At 45.1% G+C, this 18,096-nt stretch overlaps 1 protein-coding gene across 1 annotated transcript in view; it reads right to left on the reverse strand.

Moving 5' to 3' along the window:
- ARMC6 (armadillo repeat containing 6) overlaps positions 1-18,096 on the reverse strand; it is a 58,276-nt gene that overhangs the window by 20,258 nt on the left and 19,922 nt on the right. The window contains exons 4-5 of the mRNA XM_069767715.1: positions 14,949-15,519; positions 3,835-3,980 (exon numbers count right to left, since the gene is read on the reverse strand). Coding sequence (XP_069623816.1) covers positions 3,835-3,980; positions 14,949-15,519 — 717 coding nt within the window. The remainder of the gene's footprint in view (positions 1-3,834; positions 3,981-14,948; positions 15,520-18,096) is intronic.

An 18,096-nucleotide genomic window follows, 5' to 3' on the forward strand; every position in this document is an offset into this window, starting at 1 on the left:
TAGAGCATTTGCCATTCAGTCCGGATAAGCAATTCACTGGACAGAAGCCTCTACGTGGGATGCCATGCCTGGTCTGTTAAGGGCGACGGGTCCTTTAAAGGGCTCCGATCTCCCCACACCCTCAACAGACGAGCACATGGAGTCGCCTCCATGTATCCTCTTCTGCATCCAGGCCTAACGCCAAACAACCCGTCCTGTCCACCCGGAGACCTGAACTCTGTGGATGTACAGAGCCACCCCTTTTTGACGTACGAGAGCCCCCCTCTGCATCACCACTATTTAGCGGATGATGCAAGAAGGCGGACAATTCATCTCCACTTCCCTGTTAAGAGGTTGATGGATCGAGGGTTCCTAATTTTTATCTCTGCACAGTCAAAAGAGCGGCGATGGCAAGAGACTATGACCTGCTGGATGCAGCCGCGCATTTTGCCACTTGGCAGATTAACGGGGTAGAATCTCCTGTGGTATACCGACCAGTATCCCTGCCCGATGTATCAGTTAAAAATACCACGGACTGTCAGATAACAAATCTGGTTTAGCGCTCTATCCTCCCTAGCCGCCGCATTGATTGCTAGAGCAATGGTCCCCTGGCTGGAGACCTTAACTACCTTGAGTCACACCAGTAACCTTTTCCCGAAGATAGTACAACTGGCCAATCAACTCTTTTGAGCGGGAGACTGACAAAAAATTGTATAAGGGTTGTCCAGGACTGTCTAGATCTAAGGGATCTTGGTTCCAAAAAAGGGGTACGAAAAGCAAGACCGATCCTGGACCTCAAACTTCTAACAACCTTTGACAAGCTCCTCCTTCTTCGGATGGAGTTCCTCCGCTCAGCCATTACTTCAACAGAAAAAGGTGCAGTTTCTGGCATCTTACCCCTTTTCAAAAATTCCTTCACTTTTCCATTCGTGAACAGCATTTTCAAGTCACGACCTTGTCCTTCGGCCTTGCTTGCTACTGCACCCAGAGTGTTCGCAAGGGTCATGGCGGATGTCATGTTTCTCTTGCACCCTAGAGGCGTGCTCGTCCTGCCCTGTTTGGTCGACTGTCTAGCCGCCCTTCCAGGACTACGTTGAGTCGTCTATATCACTTGCGATACCCTCTCACCTGGGCTGGCAGCTAAACTTAGACAAGTTCTCCTCATTTCCAGCCCAGCGGATATCCTTTTTGAGGATGATTCTGCACACTTCCAGAAGGACGGTAATTTTTTATTAAGACAAGGTCATGGCCTTTCAACAGGGAGCTCGCGCACTTGATTATTCATCCCCTCATTTCATTCGATTTGCTAGGGTTCTGAGGACAAATGGTGACGACAATGGAAGCGGTTTCCTTCGCTCCGCTCGTTTTCAGCAAGTCAGACAGTGTCTGAGCTCCTTCATCCAGGGCCTTTCTCCCGGGTTCAATGGTTGTTAGTAACTACCAATGCCGTCTTCTTCTCTTCATCATTGCTCTGGAGATCCGAACGGTAGTCCTACAGCAGGTCCACTGCCTTCTGGCGGGTCACCCCATCCGAATTCAATTGGATAATGCCAAGGCGGTGCCATACGTCAATCATCTAGCAAGTACCCACGGTCAGGCGTCATGACCGAGGTACATCACATTCTCTGATGGGCCGAGATATATTATTCGGTGATCTCGGCAGTATATATCCCAAGAGTAGAACTCTGGACGGCAAACAAATTCAGCCATCAGGGTTCCGCCTCAAGTCAGTGTGAACTTCACCCTGAAGTCTTCCATCAGATCTGTCTTCACTGGGGCTCTCCAGTTGTAGATCGGATGGCGTACAGACTGAATGCTAATGTACTCGAGTTCGTGGTTCGGCCTCGAGATCCAAGAGCCATCGCTCTGCCCGCTCTGGTTCTGCCGTGGTACCAGTTTCCATAACTCCCCTTCCACTACTTCCGAAAGCCTTTCGGAAGCAGAAAGGGCCCCAGTGATCCTCCGATATTTGCACTGACCACGTCAGTTTTTTTAGTTTGCGGAGCTAGTATCTTCCCACCTTAATGCAGCAAACTGCAAGTAGGGACTTTCTCACGGAGTTTTCACACATAGTTCTTCTCTATCGCATGCCGTTAGATCATTGGGACCTTAATGGTCCTAGGAGTCTTACGGTAGCCTCTTTTTCATCTGGGCAGACTTTACTATCAGGGAAGGTTGCCCTTTTTTCTCTGCGAAATTCTCACTCTGACGAGTCTTCGGAGCTAGCTGCTCTGCTCTTTCAGACTTTTTTCCCTTATTACCTTCAAGGCAAGGTTGTCCTCAGGCCATCCCCATCCCTTGTTACCAAGGTGGTATTGTATTACCACTGTTATGAGGGCATAGTTCTTCCCTCATCTCTTTCGGCACCAGTCCACAAAATGGAATGATTTCCCCATATTGTGGACGAAGTGAGTGCTCTGAGTAGGTACGTCTAGAGGACGTCGTCCTTCCGAAGGTTGGACGCTTTATTTGGGCTTCCTGACGTTTTCAGGAAGGGTTTAGCCGTTTCATCAGCCATGATAGCCTGGTGGATTCATTTCACCATCCAGGAGTCCTTCCGTACTAGATGTCAGCCTATCTCCCTGTCTATCGAGGGTTCTAGGCACCAGGCGTCGGCAAGGCACGCCTGAAAGCTTGCGGATTCGTCCAGTCCACATGCATTCTTGAAGGACTATAATTCGCACACTTCCACAGATGTGAGTCTGGGCAGGCGGACTCGGCAGGCCGCGGTGGCGCACTTTTAAGTAGCGGTTACACAGGCCCTGATCTGATGTTGTTCCCACCCAGGGACTGCTTTGGGACGTCCCACGGTCTGTGTCCCCCAATGAGGTGAAGGAGAAATAGGAATTTTTGTGTACTTACCGTAAAATCCTTTTCTTCGAGCCAGTCATTGGGGGACACAGCTCCCACCCCTTTATTAGCTTATGCTTGTTTTTATAATCTGACATGCGTTACTCTCATATATAATATGACATGCTATACGCTCATATGTTATTGATCTCCTACTGCTTTTGCACCAAACTGGTTAGCTGAGAGCCAGCAGGAAGGTGTATACTGCAGAGGAGGAGCTAACTTTCTTTGTATCACTTAGTGTCAACCTCCTAGTGGCAGCAGCATACACCCCACGGTCTGTGTCCCCCAATGAATGGCTCTGAGAAAAGGATTTTACGGTGAGTACACAAAAATCCCTATTTGGAAGTTTATGTTTGTCTCAAAACAATTCAGTGTGTATTATACTAAAAATATGATTATAAAACACATGCCATCAAAGTGAATAGCATTACACTTATTAGTCAACCACATAAGAGGTCTAAAACAACAGTTTTCTGGCTCTGCATAGTGACAGCAGGTATCACGTCTCAGACTACACCACAATCAACAGCACTGACCGAGATCAAGAACCAGCAAGTGGTTGAATTTCCATTTGCCATTTATGGCTGTGCTTTAGTTGGGATAATTGTATGCACTATTATAGGTCTCAGGGTGTCACCGGTGTCCATTTCTGAATAGGCTCGTCATCATGAAAAGTTATCATTTGGTGCAAGATCTGCACAAAGATCAGTGTGGAGATTTTCAGCAGCAAGTCCACTACTGGTGAAAATACCCTAAGTCTGAAGTAACAGGGGTGTTACAGCAGCTTATGTCCCTGTGCAACACAGGATTGAGACGTTTGAAATTCAGCATGCCCAATCCTTCTTCAGTGCATATCATACACATTTGGCTGTAGGCAGATTTTCAGATGTTTATGAACAACTTAAGTAGATTTACATGTGAAAATATGTAACATGGCTCTGAATTCAAATAACATACTTTGTCTATATAAGCACATTACATAACAGAAGTGGTTATTATTACCTGATGATCGATGCAGTCCGCTAACAAGGCAAGCATGAAGTTCAGCCCACCCAGGTCAACCACATCTTGGCAGAACTCATTACGCACACAAAGTCGGGCAATAGTAGAACACAGTTCACTTAAGACTATGCTGTTATCTGTGAAGCCTAGAAGACAAAATCACCATATACTGAGACTACAAGTAACACGTATTCAGCTACGAGAAAGACATACACATTAAATATATGCAAAATAGGATCATCCAGCCTTGGGTCTACAGCTGGCCATAACCATTATATATGAGCATGGCATATTAGATCCTCAAAAGGAACATGCAATAATAGGAAATATATTTTGACTTGATCAATTAGATATCTCACAGACATGAGAATTTGGGCTTCACCTGCTACTCAATAATACATGAACAGTTGTGGCCAAGAGTATTGACACCCCTGCAATTCTGTCAGATAATACTCAGTTTCTTCCTGAAAATGATTGCAATCACAAATTCTTTGGTATTATTATCTTCATTTAATTTGTCTGAACTGAAAAAACAAAACACAAAAGAGAATGAAGTAAAAAGCAAAACATTGATAATTTCACACAAAACTCCAAAAATGGGCCAGACAAAAGTATTGGCACCCTCAGCCTAATACTTGGTTGCACAACCTTTAGCCAAAATAACTGCGACCAACCGCTTCCGGTAACCATCAATGAGCTTCTTACAATGCTCTGCTGGAATTTTAGACCATTCTTCTTTGGCAAACGGCTCCAGGTCCCTGATATTTGAAGGGTGCCTTCTCCAAACTGCCATTTTTAGATCTCTCCACAGGTGTTCTATGGGATTCAGGTCTGGACTCATTGCTGGCCACCTTAGAAGTCTCCAGTGCTTTCTCTCAAACCATTTTCTAGTGCTTTTTAAAGTGTGTTTTGGGTCATTGTCCTGCTGGAAGACCCATGACCTCTGAGGGAGACCCAGCTTTCTCACACTGGGCCCTACATTATGCTGCAAAATTTGTTGGTAGTCTTCAGACTTCATAAGGCCATGCACACAGTCAAGCAGTCCAGTGCCAGAGGCAGCAAAGCAACCCCAAAACATCAGGGAACCTCCGCCATGTTTGACTTTAGGGACCGTGTTCTTTTCTTTGAATGCCTCTTTTTTTCTCCTGTAAACTCTATGTTGATGCCTTTGCCCAAAAAGCTCTACTTTTGTCTCATCTGACCAGAGAACATTCTTCCAAAACGTTTTAGGCTTTTTCAGGTAAGATTTGGCAAACTCCAGCCTGGCTTTTTTGTGTCTCGGGGTAAGAAGTGGGGTCTTCCTGGGTCTCCTACCATACAGTCCCTTTTCATTCAGACGCTGACGGATAGTATGGGTTGACACTGTTGTACCCTTGGACTGCAGGGCAGCTTGAACTTGTTTGGATGTTAGTCGAGGTTCTTTATCCAACATCCGCACAATCTTGCGTTGAAATCTCTTGTCAATTGTACTTTTCCGTCCACATCTAGGGGGGTTAGCCACAGTGCCATGAGCTTTAAACTTCTTGATGACACTGCGCACGGTAGACACAGAAGCATTCAGGTCTTTGGAGATGGACTTGTAGCCTTGAAATTGCTCATGCTTCCTCACAATTTGGTTTCTCAAGTCCTCAGACAGTTCTTTGGTCTTCTTTCTTTTCTCCATGTTCAATGTGATACACACAAGGACACAGGTTGAGTCAACTTTAATCCATGTCAACTGGCTGCAAGTGTGATTTAGTTAGGTGCCACAGGTAAGTTACAGGTGCTGTTAATTACACAAATTAGGGAAGCATCACATGATTTTTCAAACAGTGCCAATACTTTTGTCCACTCCCTTTTTTATGTTTGGTGTGGCATTATATCCAATTTGGCTTTAGGACATTTGTGTTTGCAATCATTTTCGGGAAGAAACTGAGTATTATCTGACAGAATTGCAGGGGTGTCAATACTTTTGCCCACAACTGTATATACCTGATATAGTAGTGAACAAGTGAGAATAATAAGATCATAATGATGTAGGGATAAAAGATGTCCAGAGAATCCATCTATGCACATGAAGAAACACGTCCTTGAATTATACCACAGCATGTCTGAGGTCTTGCGTGCCATTATTATTCTCTATTACGATTTTATAATATTCTAACCTTAACCAAAATATCCACAAGCTCAGCATCATTATGTTCATAAAATATGACCCATAGTGTGCCACATCAGGTCTCTGCATGGACATGGTATAAGGTTCATTACATACAGAAGTGTGATCAAATAGAAAAAAATTGTACACATAAGAACCAGGCTATTCAAAAGACTTTTTTTTTTTTGTCAAATTATAGAATGTTAAAAAGTGGGAAACTACAAACAAGGTGGCGCCACAATCCCATAGACCCTCCATACAGGTAAAGAGATATATGTAGTCAAGACGCAAACAAAGTTATTATGGAAATAGTTCCTATGCGGACTAGAGAAGCTGCGGAGTTGGATTCGGTGTCCATTTTGGTGGAGTCGGAATTGGTGCAATCTGCAAATGGCATGATGTAGTGATGGAGACCTTGATTCCAACAAGGGCTATGGAGTCGATGTCTGTGTCCATTTTGGTGGAATTAGTATAAAATGGACTGACTCATAAAATATATAATAAAATTGGTTCAGTAGTTCAGTGCAGGATGTGCTGTAAATGTTTTCATAATTTGGGAAAGTCATGAAATGTCCTATAAATGTCTGTTCTGTTCCTAATCTAAGGATCTGGGCTTTTGGTGAGATGAATCTGTGCTGCACTTTATGTACATGCTCAGTAGTGACCAGTGCTGTGGGGTCAGGAGTCGGAAGTCAGGGAAATTCAGCAGTCTGTGTCGGTGGTTTGGCCTACCGATTCCACAGCCCTAAATGCTGACTAGAAATATACACAAAACCAATGTGCAAAGCCATACAAAGTGAGTGATCATATGTATGAACAGTGACCCAACATCAAAACTCAAATTCTAGCACAGAACCGAAAGGTAGAGGGAAGTTAAATAGCTGTATAGGCATGTGGAGCTCACTCAAGATACGACGCACGTTTCAGCGTATAGCCTTCTTCTGGGGGTGATATCACACAGACATAGGCAGATCTTTAGGATGTAGCATAACCAATCAATATATGTGCACACACCAGATCTTTAATCATTCATACATTCTAATCCAGAACCTAGGTGGAGCAACTATATTCTATTCGAGATGATTATCCTAAATACTGCTCACCTATGGCCTGACCTAACCACTGTAATTCTAATTATCCACTAGAATATGCAAACCTCGGCAGAAACAACCAAATATCTGTGCCAGGGGGTGTACCCTCTTCTAGATCCATGTTGGCACGCGTCGCATCTACCACGACCATGTCAAGGGAGGCAGTCCGGTCAGGGGACCCAAATTCAACGCCAATATAGAACACGTAGGTATGAGTCTGATCATGTGACCTGAGCGCCGCCTCAATAAATACCACCGGGATGCATGCAACCAGAGCAGCAAGGTGCACGCACAGGATCGACAGAGAGGGCAAGTATCCAGTAGGAAAGTGAATAGGAAACTTCATCATAGCACGTTACGGGGGGAAGAGAATGAAGGAACAGCATAGAACGGTCTAAACAAAGCCCATTAAGAATGGAGTCCCATTGGCATTTACTTCCCAAGGTACACAAGAACAGCTTAGTACCTTCGGATAGGCATATTGTTTCGGTGGTTGGGAACTTTTTAGAGAATGTATGCAAATACATAGATGTGATTGCTCATCACTAGTGATGAGCGAATATACTCGTTACTCGAGATTTCTCGAGCACGCTCAAGGGGTCCTCCGAGTATTTTTTAGTGCTCGGAAATTTAGTTTTCCTCAGCTGAATGATTTACATCTGTTAGCCAGCTTGATTACATGTGGGGATTCCCTAGCAACCAGGCAACCCCCACATGTACTTATGTTGGCTAACAGATGTAAATCATTCAGCTGTGGCAATAAAAACTAAATCTCCGAGCACTAAAAAATACTCGGGAGGTCTCCAGAGCATGCTCTAGAAATCTCGAGTAACGAGTATATTCGCTCATCACTACTGACCACTTCTCAATGTAAGTCTGAGAGTCAGAAAGAGGCCAGAACAAGTCTTTCGGAATTACATTGAGCGCTTCAAAAATTAAAAACAGAGGCTGCGCACCTTTAATATTAAATTAATGTTCAGGTGCACAAATACGCTATGTGGCAATATACATACATAAAGAGTATATGAACACACGCTGTAAATGTTAAAAACATAGGGTGCTTAGTTAGCATTTTTTTTAATTTATTTATCGAAGAGTGCAAAAGCCATCCAACCATGTCAAGGTATACCTAAGTATGGATGGTCCCTAAACACTAATGTCTTAAAAGCTTGTGACTGTTATGACTTACTTTTGGTCAGTCAGAAGTTGTGGTCACAAGATAGTGGATCGGGAGCAGAGTGGTGCTGGAAACCAGGGCTGTGGAGTCGGTAAGCCAAACCTCCGACTTGGACTCCTCAATTTCCCTGACTCCCGACCCCACAGCACTGCCTCACTACTGAGCATGTACATAAAGTGCAGCACAGATTCATCTCACCTAAAACCAGAGATACTTAGATCAGGAACAGAACAGACATTTATAGAACATTTACAGCATATCCTGCACTGAACTACTGAACCCAATTTATTATATATTTTCCATTCGCCACGACAGCACCCACGAGAGAGGGGATCCGCCCCTAGGAACAGGAAACCTACAGAGAGATAAAAGGGGCGGCCCCCCCTCGCTCCTCAGTTGGTTTCCTGTTCCTAGAAGGGAACCCACAGAGAAGACTCTATGGAGTACAGAAGAGGAAGAGTCCGCCTGAATGCCGCCTGTCCGTCTCTGCTGAGAGACAGGGGCTCCAGGACGGATGGCAGAGTCGGGGGTTCCTGCTGGTTCCCCCCTCATCTGCTACAGCATGGAGCAACAATGTCCCTGCTGGGGCATCGTTGTAGATGGTGACCAAGGAAAGTACCTCAGGTAAGGGGCCTCTGATTCGGGTGCTGCCTGGCAAATCGGCGACGCTTCTCCGTTACCTTGATGGCGGTGAAAGCGGCCGGCAAGTATCAGGGACGCCAGCACATGCGCAGTGCGGTGGCGCTCCCAGGGCTCTGAGGGCACAGTGTCACTTCCGGGACGGTGCTGCCTTGCGAAAGCGGCCGGCAATTGACAGGGACGCCGGCGCATGCGCGGTGCAGCGGCGCTCCAGAGGCTCCGAGGGTAGTGTAACCTGACCGGGAAGGTCGGCGCTTAATGAGGAAGCGGCCGGCAAGCTGCGGGGACGCCGGCGCGTGCGCAGTGCGGCGCTCCCTGAACTCCGGGGTCGCGCTTTCGCTTCCGGGGGCGCCGCCATATTGAATATTAGGAGCGATCCTCCCCCCTCCTGGACTACACTACGGCACTGGTAAAAAAAAAAAAAAAAAAAAAGAAGAGGGAGGGGGAAGGAGTGAACTGGCGCTATAAATTACAGCTCAGCTGTGTAGGAAGTGCGTTTGGAAGGAGACGACATGTCGTCCCATGAGGAGATTTCTGAGCGCCCTATGGAGGAGTTAATTGTACCCAGTGAGAATGTCAGGAAAAGAAGTGGAAAAGTGAGCGACTCCACTGACAAGTCAGGGAGGAGGTCGTCCCGTGGCACACCCCAGGCCGAACAAAAGAGCCGAGACCCGGTATATACAGATACTGCGGGGTGAGTGTTTATTTAGCTTTAGGAAAGCTTATGTTGGTCTCCTCTCCTTATGTATTTGTAGGGGAAGAGGACTGGAAAGACCAAGCACGTGCAGTGTGCAATATGTACTGAGCCCTTACCTGATGCTTATAGCAAAAAATTGTGCCAAGCTTGTATAGATAACACCCTGCGGCACGAAGAGTCCGTTAAAATGAATGAGATATGTCTTATGATTCGGGAGGAGCTTCAGAGTTTACGAGGCAGTCCGTCTGTAAATATGGAGAGGAGAGTTAGCAGAGCATCCTCGCCTAAAGCTGACACGTCGGCAGAGAGTGGGGAGGTCGAGTCAGATGTCTCTCAGTTATCAGGTTCATCAGATGAAGAGGACTATGTCTGCTTTCCTACTGATGGCATAAATAACTTAGTTAAATCCGTAAGGAGTACTATGGGGGTTTCTGAGTTAAAAAAGCCTCAAACTCAGCAGGAGGTTATGTTCGCGGGTCTTTCTCAGCAAAAGGGCCAGGTGTTTCCAGTGAACCAGGCTGTAAAGGACCTGGTCAAAAAAGAATGGGGTAAGGGTCAAAAGGGGTTTGTGCCGGTGTCCTGTAAGAGACGCTACCCCTTTGATGACGAGGACTTGGCCACCTGGACTAAGGTACCGAAGGTTGATGCGGCTGTAGCATCTACCGCTCGCCGTTCCGCTTTACCGGTAGAAGATGCGGGTTCTTTGTCCGACCCAATGGACAGAAAATCTGATGCGCTTCTCAAAAAATCATGGGAAGCCTGTGTGACTGCATTTAAACCTGCAATCTCCGCTACATGTACTAGTAGATCCATGTTGGTCTGGCTAGAGCAGCTAGATCAGAACATCAGAAGTGGCGTGTCCAGGGAGAAGTTGCGAGCCTCCATTCCATTGATCAAGGGGGCTGCGGCATTTATATCTGATGCCTCAATAGACTCTCTCCGCCTGGCAGCGAGATCAGCTAATCTCTCAAATACGGCCCGTCGAGCATTGTGGCTAAAAAACTGGAAGGGAGACGCCCAATCCAGAGCTAAGTTGTGTGCCATTCCCTGCCAGGGTGAGTACCTCTTTGGAGCTGTCCTGGATGACATTCTCACTAAGGCGGGCGAAAGGAAGAAGGGGTTTCCTAATCCCTTTATTCCTTCCTACAGAAGGGCGTTCAGGAAGCCACCATTTGGAAGGAAAGGAGGCTTTAAAGACCGCTGGAGTAACAGGGAGTTCAGGCAGAAGGGCAATTTGTTCAACAAGCGCCCCTTCAAACCAGTGGATAAGTTCCGTGAACCCTATTCCACCGGTGGGCGGTAGATTGCTGCAATTTGTTGGACAGTGGAAAGAGATAACGGCCAATACATGGGCCTTAAATTTAATTTCGTCAGGTCTCACCTTAGACCTCATCCGAATACCTCCGGATTCTTTTCTTCTTACCTCCCTAAAATCCAGACTGCAGCAAGAAGCGCTGGAAACTGAAATCAAATCTCTTTTGTCCAAACAAGTATTAATAAAAGTTCCACCATCTGAAATAGGAAAGGGCTTTTATTCTCCCTTATTTCTGATAACTAAGCCTGATGGGTCCTTTAGGACTATATTTAATTTGAGGAAGTTAAACACCTTCATAAGACCTAAAGCCTTTAAAATGGAGTCCATTCGGTCAGCCATTAAAAATTTATTTCCCAACTATTACATGGTGGTACTGGATCTTAAGGATGCTTACTACCATCTGCCTATACACCAGTTACACCAGCAGTTTCTTAGAGTAGCAGTTGTAATAGATGGTCAGATTTGTCATCTGCAGTACAGGGCAATGCCCTTTGGCCTATCTATGGCTCCGAGGGTGTTCACGAAATTGTTGTTGGAAGTAATGTCTTTTTTGCGGTTAAAAGACACACTAGTCATCCCGTATCTAGATGATCTACTAATAGTAGGAAAGAACTCCCTACAATGTGAACAGAGATTGGAAGAGGTAGCCTTTTCATTGCAATCTCTTGGTTGGATTATTAATTGGGAGAAATCCAGACTCCGGCCTGTTACATGTCAGAAGTTCCTTGGCCTCCTTTTAGATTCAGTTGAGCAAATATGTTGCCTGCCAGATAGTAAAAAGACCTCCATAATTGATAAAGTGAACTTAGCAATCAATAGGCGTAGTATGACTGAGAAGTGCCATGTCATTACTGGGGTCTTTAACTTCTTGTATTCCTGCAGTTGAGTGGGCACAGTTTCATACCAGGCAGCTGCAAAGATTTATATTACAAGAGAGTATTGAAAATCAAGGATGTCTAGATCAGATAGTTTTTCTTCCGTCAGAAGTGGTACACTCCCTCACTTGGTGGTTAGATTGGGGAAATCTGTCAAAAGGAGTCCTGTGGGTAATCACTCCTTCAAATATAGTTACCACAGATGCTAGTCCTGATGGTTGGGGAGCACATTTTCGGGATCAGATGGTCCAGGGTCTCTAGTCCAGATCGGAGTATAGTAATTCTTCTAATGTAAAAGAATTGAGAGCTGTATATTATTCCCTGCTCCACTTTCTTCCTCAGCTGCGAGGCTCTCACACAAGGGTCCTCTCCGACAACACCTCTGCGGTGGCCTATCTAAACCGTCAAGGAGGTACACGGTCAGACACTTATGGAGGTGGCGTCAGACATCATAAGGCTAGCCGAAGGTCATCTGTTGTCCTCGTCAGCGGTACACATAAGAGGGGTAGACAACTTTCAGGCCAATTTTCTCAGTCGTCATACTCTTCATCAGGGGGAATGGATGCTCAACAGGAAGATTTTCAGAATGATAACAACTCGATGGGGCATACCTCAAATAGACTTGTTCTCAACAAGATCCAATCGACAGGTCAGGATGTTTGCCTCCCTGTGCAGGCTGGACAATCCAGACATATTAGATGCCCTTCAGGTACCATGGACATTCGACCTGGCATACGCATTTCCACCATGGAATCTATTGCCCATGGTGATAAGGAAGATAAGAGAGGAAGGGGCAAGAGTTCTGCTAATAGCCCCCTTTTGGCCCAAGAGGCCATGGTTTTCATGGCTCAGAGCCATGTCGGTGACAGATCCGTGGATTCTGCCTCTGGCCGACAACATGCTGTCTTCAAGGTCCGTTTTTCCATCCTCAGGTGAAGGGCATGAACTTAACTGCCTGGAATTTGAGAGGCAATTACTAAGCAGGAGAGGGTTTTCTAGTGGATTAATAGATACCCTTATGAAGAGTAGAAAGCCTTCTACCACCAAAATTTATGTTAGAGTCTGGAGAAAATTTCTTCAGTTTCACACTACACAAATTTCTTCAGAGGTGCCTATATTTTCAATACTGGAGTTTTTGCAAAAAGGACTAGAATTGGGACTTTCAGTTAATACTTTGAAAGTTCAGGTCTCAGCATTAGGAGCCCTCTTCAGTTATGATATCGCAGGTGATAGATGGATATCCCGTTTTATATCTGCATGTGAACGATCAAAACCAATAAATATCCCACAGGTGCCCCAGTGGGATCTATCTTTGGTTCTAGATGCATTGACACAAAGCCCGTTTGAGCCTATTCATGCAGCCTCATTAAAGAACATATCATTGAAAGCAATATTATTAGTAGCTTTGGTATCAGCTAGAAGAGTGAGTGATCTGCAGGCGTTGTCAATCGATCCTCCATACCTATCTATAACACCTGATAGAATAATTTTGAAAACAGATCCATGTTACCTACCTAAGGTGGCCACTAGTTTTCATAGATCCCAGGAGATCGTATTACCTACTTTTTATAAGGACCACTCATCTCCAGAGGAAGTAAGACTTCATACCCTAGACGTAAAGAGGACTATTCTAGCCTATTTAGAGAGAACTAGGGACTGGAGGAAGAGTAGGGCCCTGTTTGTGTCTTTTCAGGGTAGAACCAAAGGATCCAGAGTCACGAAGGGAACATTATCTCGTTGGATCAGAGAAGCTATAACCTTGGCTTACAGAACCAAAGGAAGAGATCCTCCAATGCATGTGGGGGCTCATTCCACAAGGGCCGTATCAACTTCCTGGGCAGAAAGGGCGAACGTGCCAATAGAACTTATATGTAAGGCCGCAACTTGGGCTTCACCGGGCACCTTCTATAGGCACTATAGATTGGACCTATCCGCGGCTTCTGATCTTACCTTTGGGGTTTCGGGTCTTGACTCAGTTAACCCACCCAATTTATAGTCTCTGAAATTCTCTCGTGGGTGCTGTCGTGGCGAATGGAAAATACCGGATTACTCACCGGTAATGCTCTTTTATAGAGCCCACGACAGCACCCATTCACATCCCTCCCTTTTCTTTGTATAGTTGCACGTGGTGCTTTTTTGGTGAGGTGTAAATATTAGAAAGATGTAGTATGAGGTTGTAAATATGTATATATGTATATACCTGAACCTGTTAACTAAAACCTGGCGGCGGTTCCTCCTATTCTCTGTAAAACAACTGAGGAGCGAGGGGGGGCCGCCCCTTTTATCTCTCTGTAGGTTTCCTGTTCCTAGGGGCGGATCCCCTCTCTCGTGGGTGCTGTCGTGGGCTCTATAAAAGAGCATTACCGGTGAGTAATCCGGTATTTTAGGAGTCGAAGTTGGTCCAATTTATACTGACTCCACCAAAATGGATACGGACTCAGACTCCACAGCCCTGCTGGAAACCACTTAAGATAGTGGCTGGTAAATATAATGCTTGGGTTATTGAAATTAGACTAGTGGCACCACTCCAGCGATAAAAGGAAAAAAACAAAAACAAACCCCCCTCCCCTCCCCCCCCCCCCCCCCCCCGCCCCCCCCCCCCCCCCCGGAGTGGTTGTTTAAAAGCACATTCAGATGGGGGGCATAGACTGCAATAAAACAAACAGTTTAAATTAACAGGCAAAGGAACACTGTCTGCTACTTTTCTCCCGTGCCTGTCTAACAGATGGACACTTTCAGAAAAAAAAAAGTTAATCTGAACTCCATTCATGCCATTGTATCCTATGGCCTCGTTGGAGGTGTTTGTTTAAATCCCATTTTCAGGACGATTCAGGTGGAACCCTCAAAGGCATTGCAAAAAAGCACTGAACAGGTCGTAATATGGCTACCATTGCAGCTTTCATGGCTTTTGTCACCTAGTTTTCTCAGGATTTGAATCGGAAACACAAATTTACAGTGACTGTAATCATGTAACACACCTGAGAACAAATTAATTAAAACTTTCCAGATATTTAAAAAAAAAAAAAAAAAAAGTGTAAACAGATTTCTAGACACCTTGGCCTTTTGGCTTCAGAAACTTTGATTTTACTCAAATAAAAAGGGTTTGGATCATGTTCGATAAATATGAAAAATGACTGACAAAATCTAACAAAAATTTTCAAAAATAAATGTATTTGATGTCAATACCTTTTGCCGCCTCTATCAAGAGTTTCAAGCCAGCATTTTCCAAAACAATTATCTTGGCATGGTCATGAGCATGTCCAAATGGAACTCTGATGTCATCATCGAAGGTCATGATCCTCAAAGCAGAGCATGCTTCACGCACTATATCTGGATCCGTACCATGATGTGATATGGCTTGTGTAAGATGGCGCAAGACTCCGGCCTTAACAAGGTCTTGGCGATTCTGTTCATGCTTTAGGCATACATGGCGAAGAAGTCGAATGGCAAGCAGCGTCACTTCGGCATCTTTCGAGTAATTCTGCAGTGCACAAATTAACAGTTCTTGTCCCACATTCTCCAGCAAATCAGGTTGCCCATCAGTAAGGGAAGACATGGCATAAAGCGCATTTAAGAGAGTCTCTCGGTCACCTTCACACAGTTTCCATGCTTCCAGCACCACGGGGTAGGCCGACTTCTGTGCAGCAAGATACCGATGCGCCATGCCCTGTTTGCACTGATCCCCAAACGGTACAAGAAGCTCAGAGACACTACTTACAGAAGACATCTCTACGGCTTTTCTCAAGGACTCCAGGGTCTATAAGGAGAAAAGAAGCCAAGTGAAACCAAATAATACTCCATACAACAACTTGTACTCAAGACCTAAAAGGTAACATGCAGTTTTGTGCAAGATCGTTTTCTGTTGCCACCACTTGGCATTTACAGCAAACACAATTATTAATGAGGATAAAGATGTTGTTGTCCACTACTTTTTCATTGATGACCTATCCACAGGATAGGTCATTAATGTCTGATCGGTGGGGTGCTGGGTGTCCGATCTCAACCAATCAAGCCGTTTTTGGCGGCAGCTGGAAATGTTCAATTGCGGAGTTGCTGCGTCTTCTGATTATGCAGTACCCAGCCGCCGGCACTTACGCCTCCTACTGATTTATTCATAATAATTCCTCGAGGGAAAGCCCATATGAAATGTGAGTTGGGACTATTGACACATGCAGGCACGAAGCATTTTATGGGTAAGCACTTGTCACTTCATATTCAATGTCTTTACTGTTTCATTCTTAGTCTAGTTACATCAGTGCAATTCATGGATATCTGCATCAGCTGACCTCCATTAGTACTGTTTAATTGGCCCCCATTTACTAAAATGAATCTTACATTGAGGTCCTCTTTATTGTGTTTATCTATGGACTATGACCAATATACAGGGGTTGGACAAAATAATGGAAACACCTAACATTTTGGCATCATAATCTTCGAACATGTGATAAACATGCAATCTGTGACATATGGTAATGTTTTGTAGTTGATTATTTGTGTTATGTGATGTGTATGTAAATAAACTGTTTGTTTTGCATAATTGTAAGAACATTGATGAGAACCTGATACCAATGGCTAACCTCTCGGATTTTCAAAGAGGCCAAATTGTTCGTGCTCGTATGGCAGGTGCTAGTGTAACAGAAAGTGCCCGAATGCTTGGTGTGTCAAGAGGTACTGTCTCCAAAGTAATGACTGCGTCTGAAAGAGATGGAAAAACGTCCGCAGCAAAGCACAGGTCCGACCGAAAGTCAAAGTTGACTGAGAGAGACAGTCGGACTCTAAAGCGAATTGTGAGAGAAGATCGCAAGACCACAGCTCCGAAAAATCACTGCTGAGCTCAATGAACACCTACAGAACCCAGTTTCCACGAAAACTATTCGTCGGGAGCTGCACAAATCTGGATTCCACGGAAGAGCTGCAATTAGAAAACCGCTGGTCTCAATGACAAATGTTTCCAAGAGTTTAGAGTGGTGTAGAAACCTCCAGAATTGGTCCCTCGAGCAATGGAAACATGTGATATTCTCAGACGAATCATCGTTTACCCTATTTCTGACATCCAGCCGAGTATACGTTTGGAGACAGCCGAAAGAAGCATTCCATCCAGACTGCCTTCTCCCAACTGTAAAACATGGTGGAGGTTCTGTGATGATCTGGGGTGCTATTTCGTGGAGATCCGCCGGGCCAATGATATCCCTTCATGGAAGAATTAACAGCCGAGATTATTTAGGCATTTTGGGCGACCAAGTGCATCCAATGGTTCAAGCACTGTTCCCGGAGGGGAACGCCATCTTTCAGGATGATAATGCACCAATTCATACAGCTAGAATCCTTAAAGCATGGCATGAGGAACATTCTAATGAAGTTGAGCATCTCATCTGCCCCCCACAATCCCCAGACCTCAACATTATTGAGCATTTATGGTTGATTTTAAAGTTTAAACTAACTTTTGTTGATGTTTCCAGGTGTCTTCATTATTTTGTCCAACCCCTGTACAACTATGTAAATTTGCTTATGTACTACTATTTTGTTAACCAATTTCTAATGATTTTTTTAGTGCCTGTTATGATGTTGCATAATTTGTCTCATTTGACCTACTGCCTTTTTTTTTCCCATATAATCATTGTACTGTTGCCTATTAAAGGGAACTTGTCACCCCCAAAATTGAAGGAGAGCTAAGCCCACCATCATCAGGGGCTTATCTACAGCATTCTGTAATGCTGTAGATAAGCCCCCGATGTATCCTGAAAGATGAGAAAAAGAGGTTAGATTATACTCACCCAGGGGCGGTCCCGCTGTGGTCCGGTCCGATGGGCGTCACGGTCCGGGGCCTCCCATCTTCTTGCGATGACGTCCTCTTCTTGTCTTCACACTGCGGCTCCGGCACAGGCGTACTTTGTCTGCCCTGTTGAGGGCAGAGCAAAGTACTGCAGTGCGCAGGGAAAGGTCAGAGAGGCCCAGCGCCTGCACACTGCAGTACTTTGCTCTGCCCTCAACAGGGCAGACAAAGTACGCCTGTGCTGAAGCCGCAGCGTGACGACAAGAAGAGAACGTCATTGTAAGAAGATGGGAGGCGCTGGACCACACCGCGATGCCCATCGGACCGGACCGCCCCTGGGTGAGTATAATCTAACCTCTTTTTCTCATCTTTCAGGATACACTGGGGGCTTACCTACAGCATTCCAGAATGCTGTAGATAAGCCTCTGATGCTGGTGGGCCTAGCTCATCTTCGATTTAGGGGATGACAGGTTCCCTTTAATTCTTTTCAATAAAAAGCAATTTAACTAAATAGGCTTTGTTATTACTCTCTATTTACATTGGGGTCAATATATTCAATTT

Source organism: Ranitomeya imitator, chromosome 1, assembly GCF_032444005.1.
Source record: "Ranitomeya imitator isolate aRanImi1 chromosome 1, aRanImi1.pri, whole genome shotgun sequence".
Classification (NCBI taxonomy): Eukaryota; Metazoa; Chordata; class Amphibia; order Anura; family Dendrobatidae; genus Ranitomeya; species Ranitomeya imitator.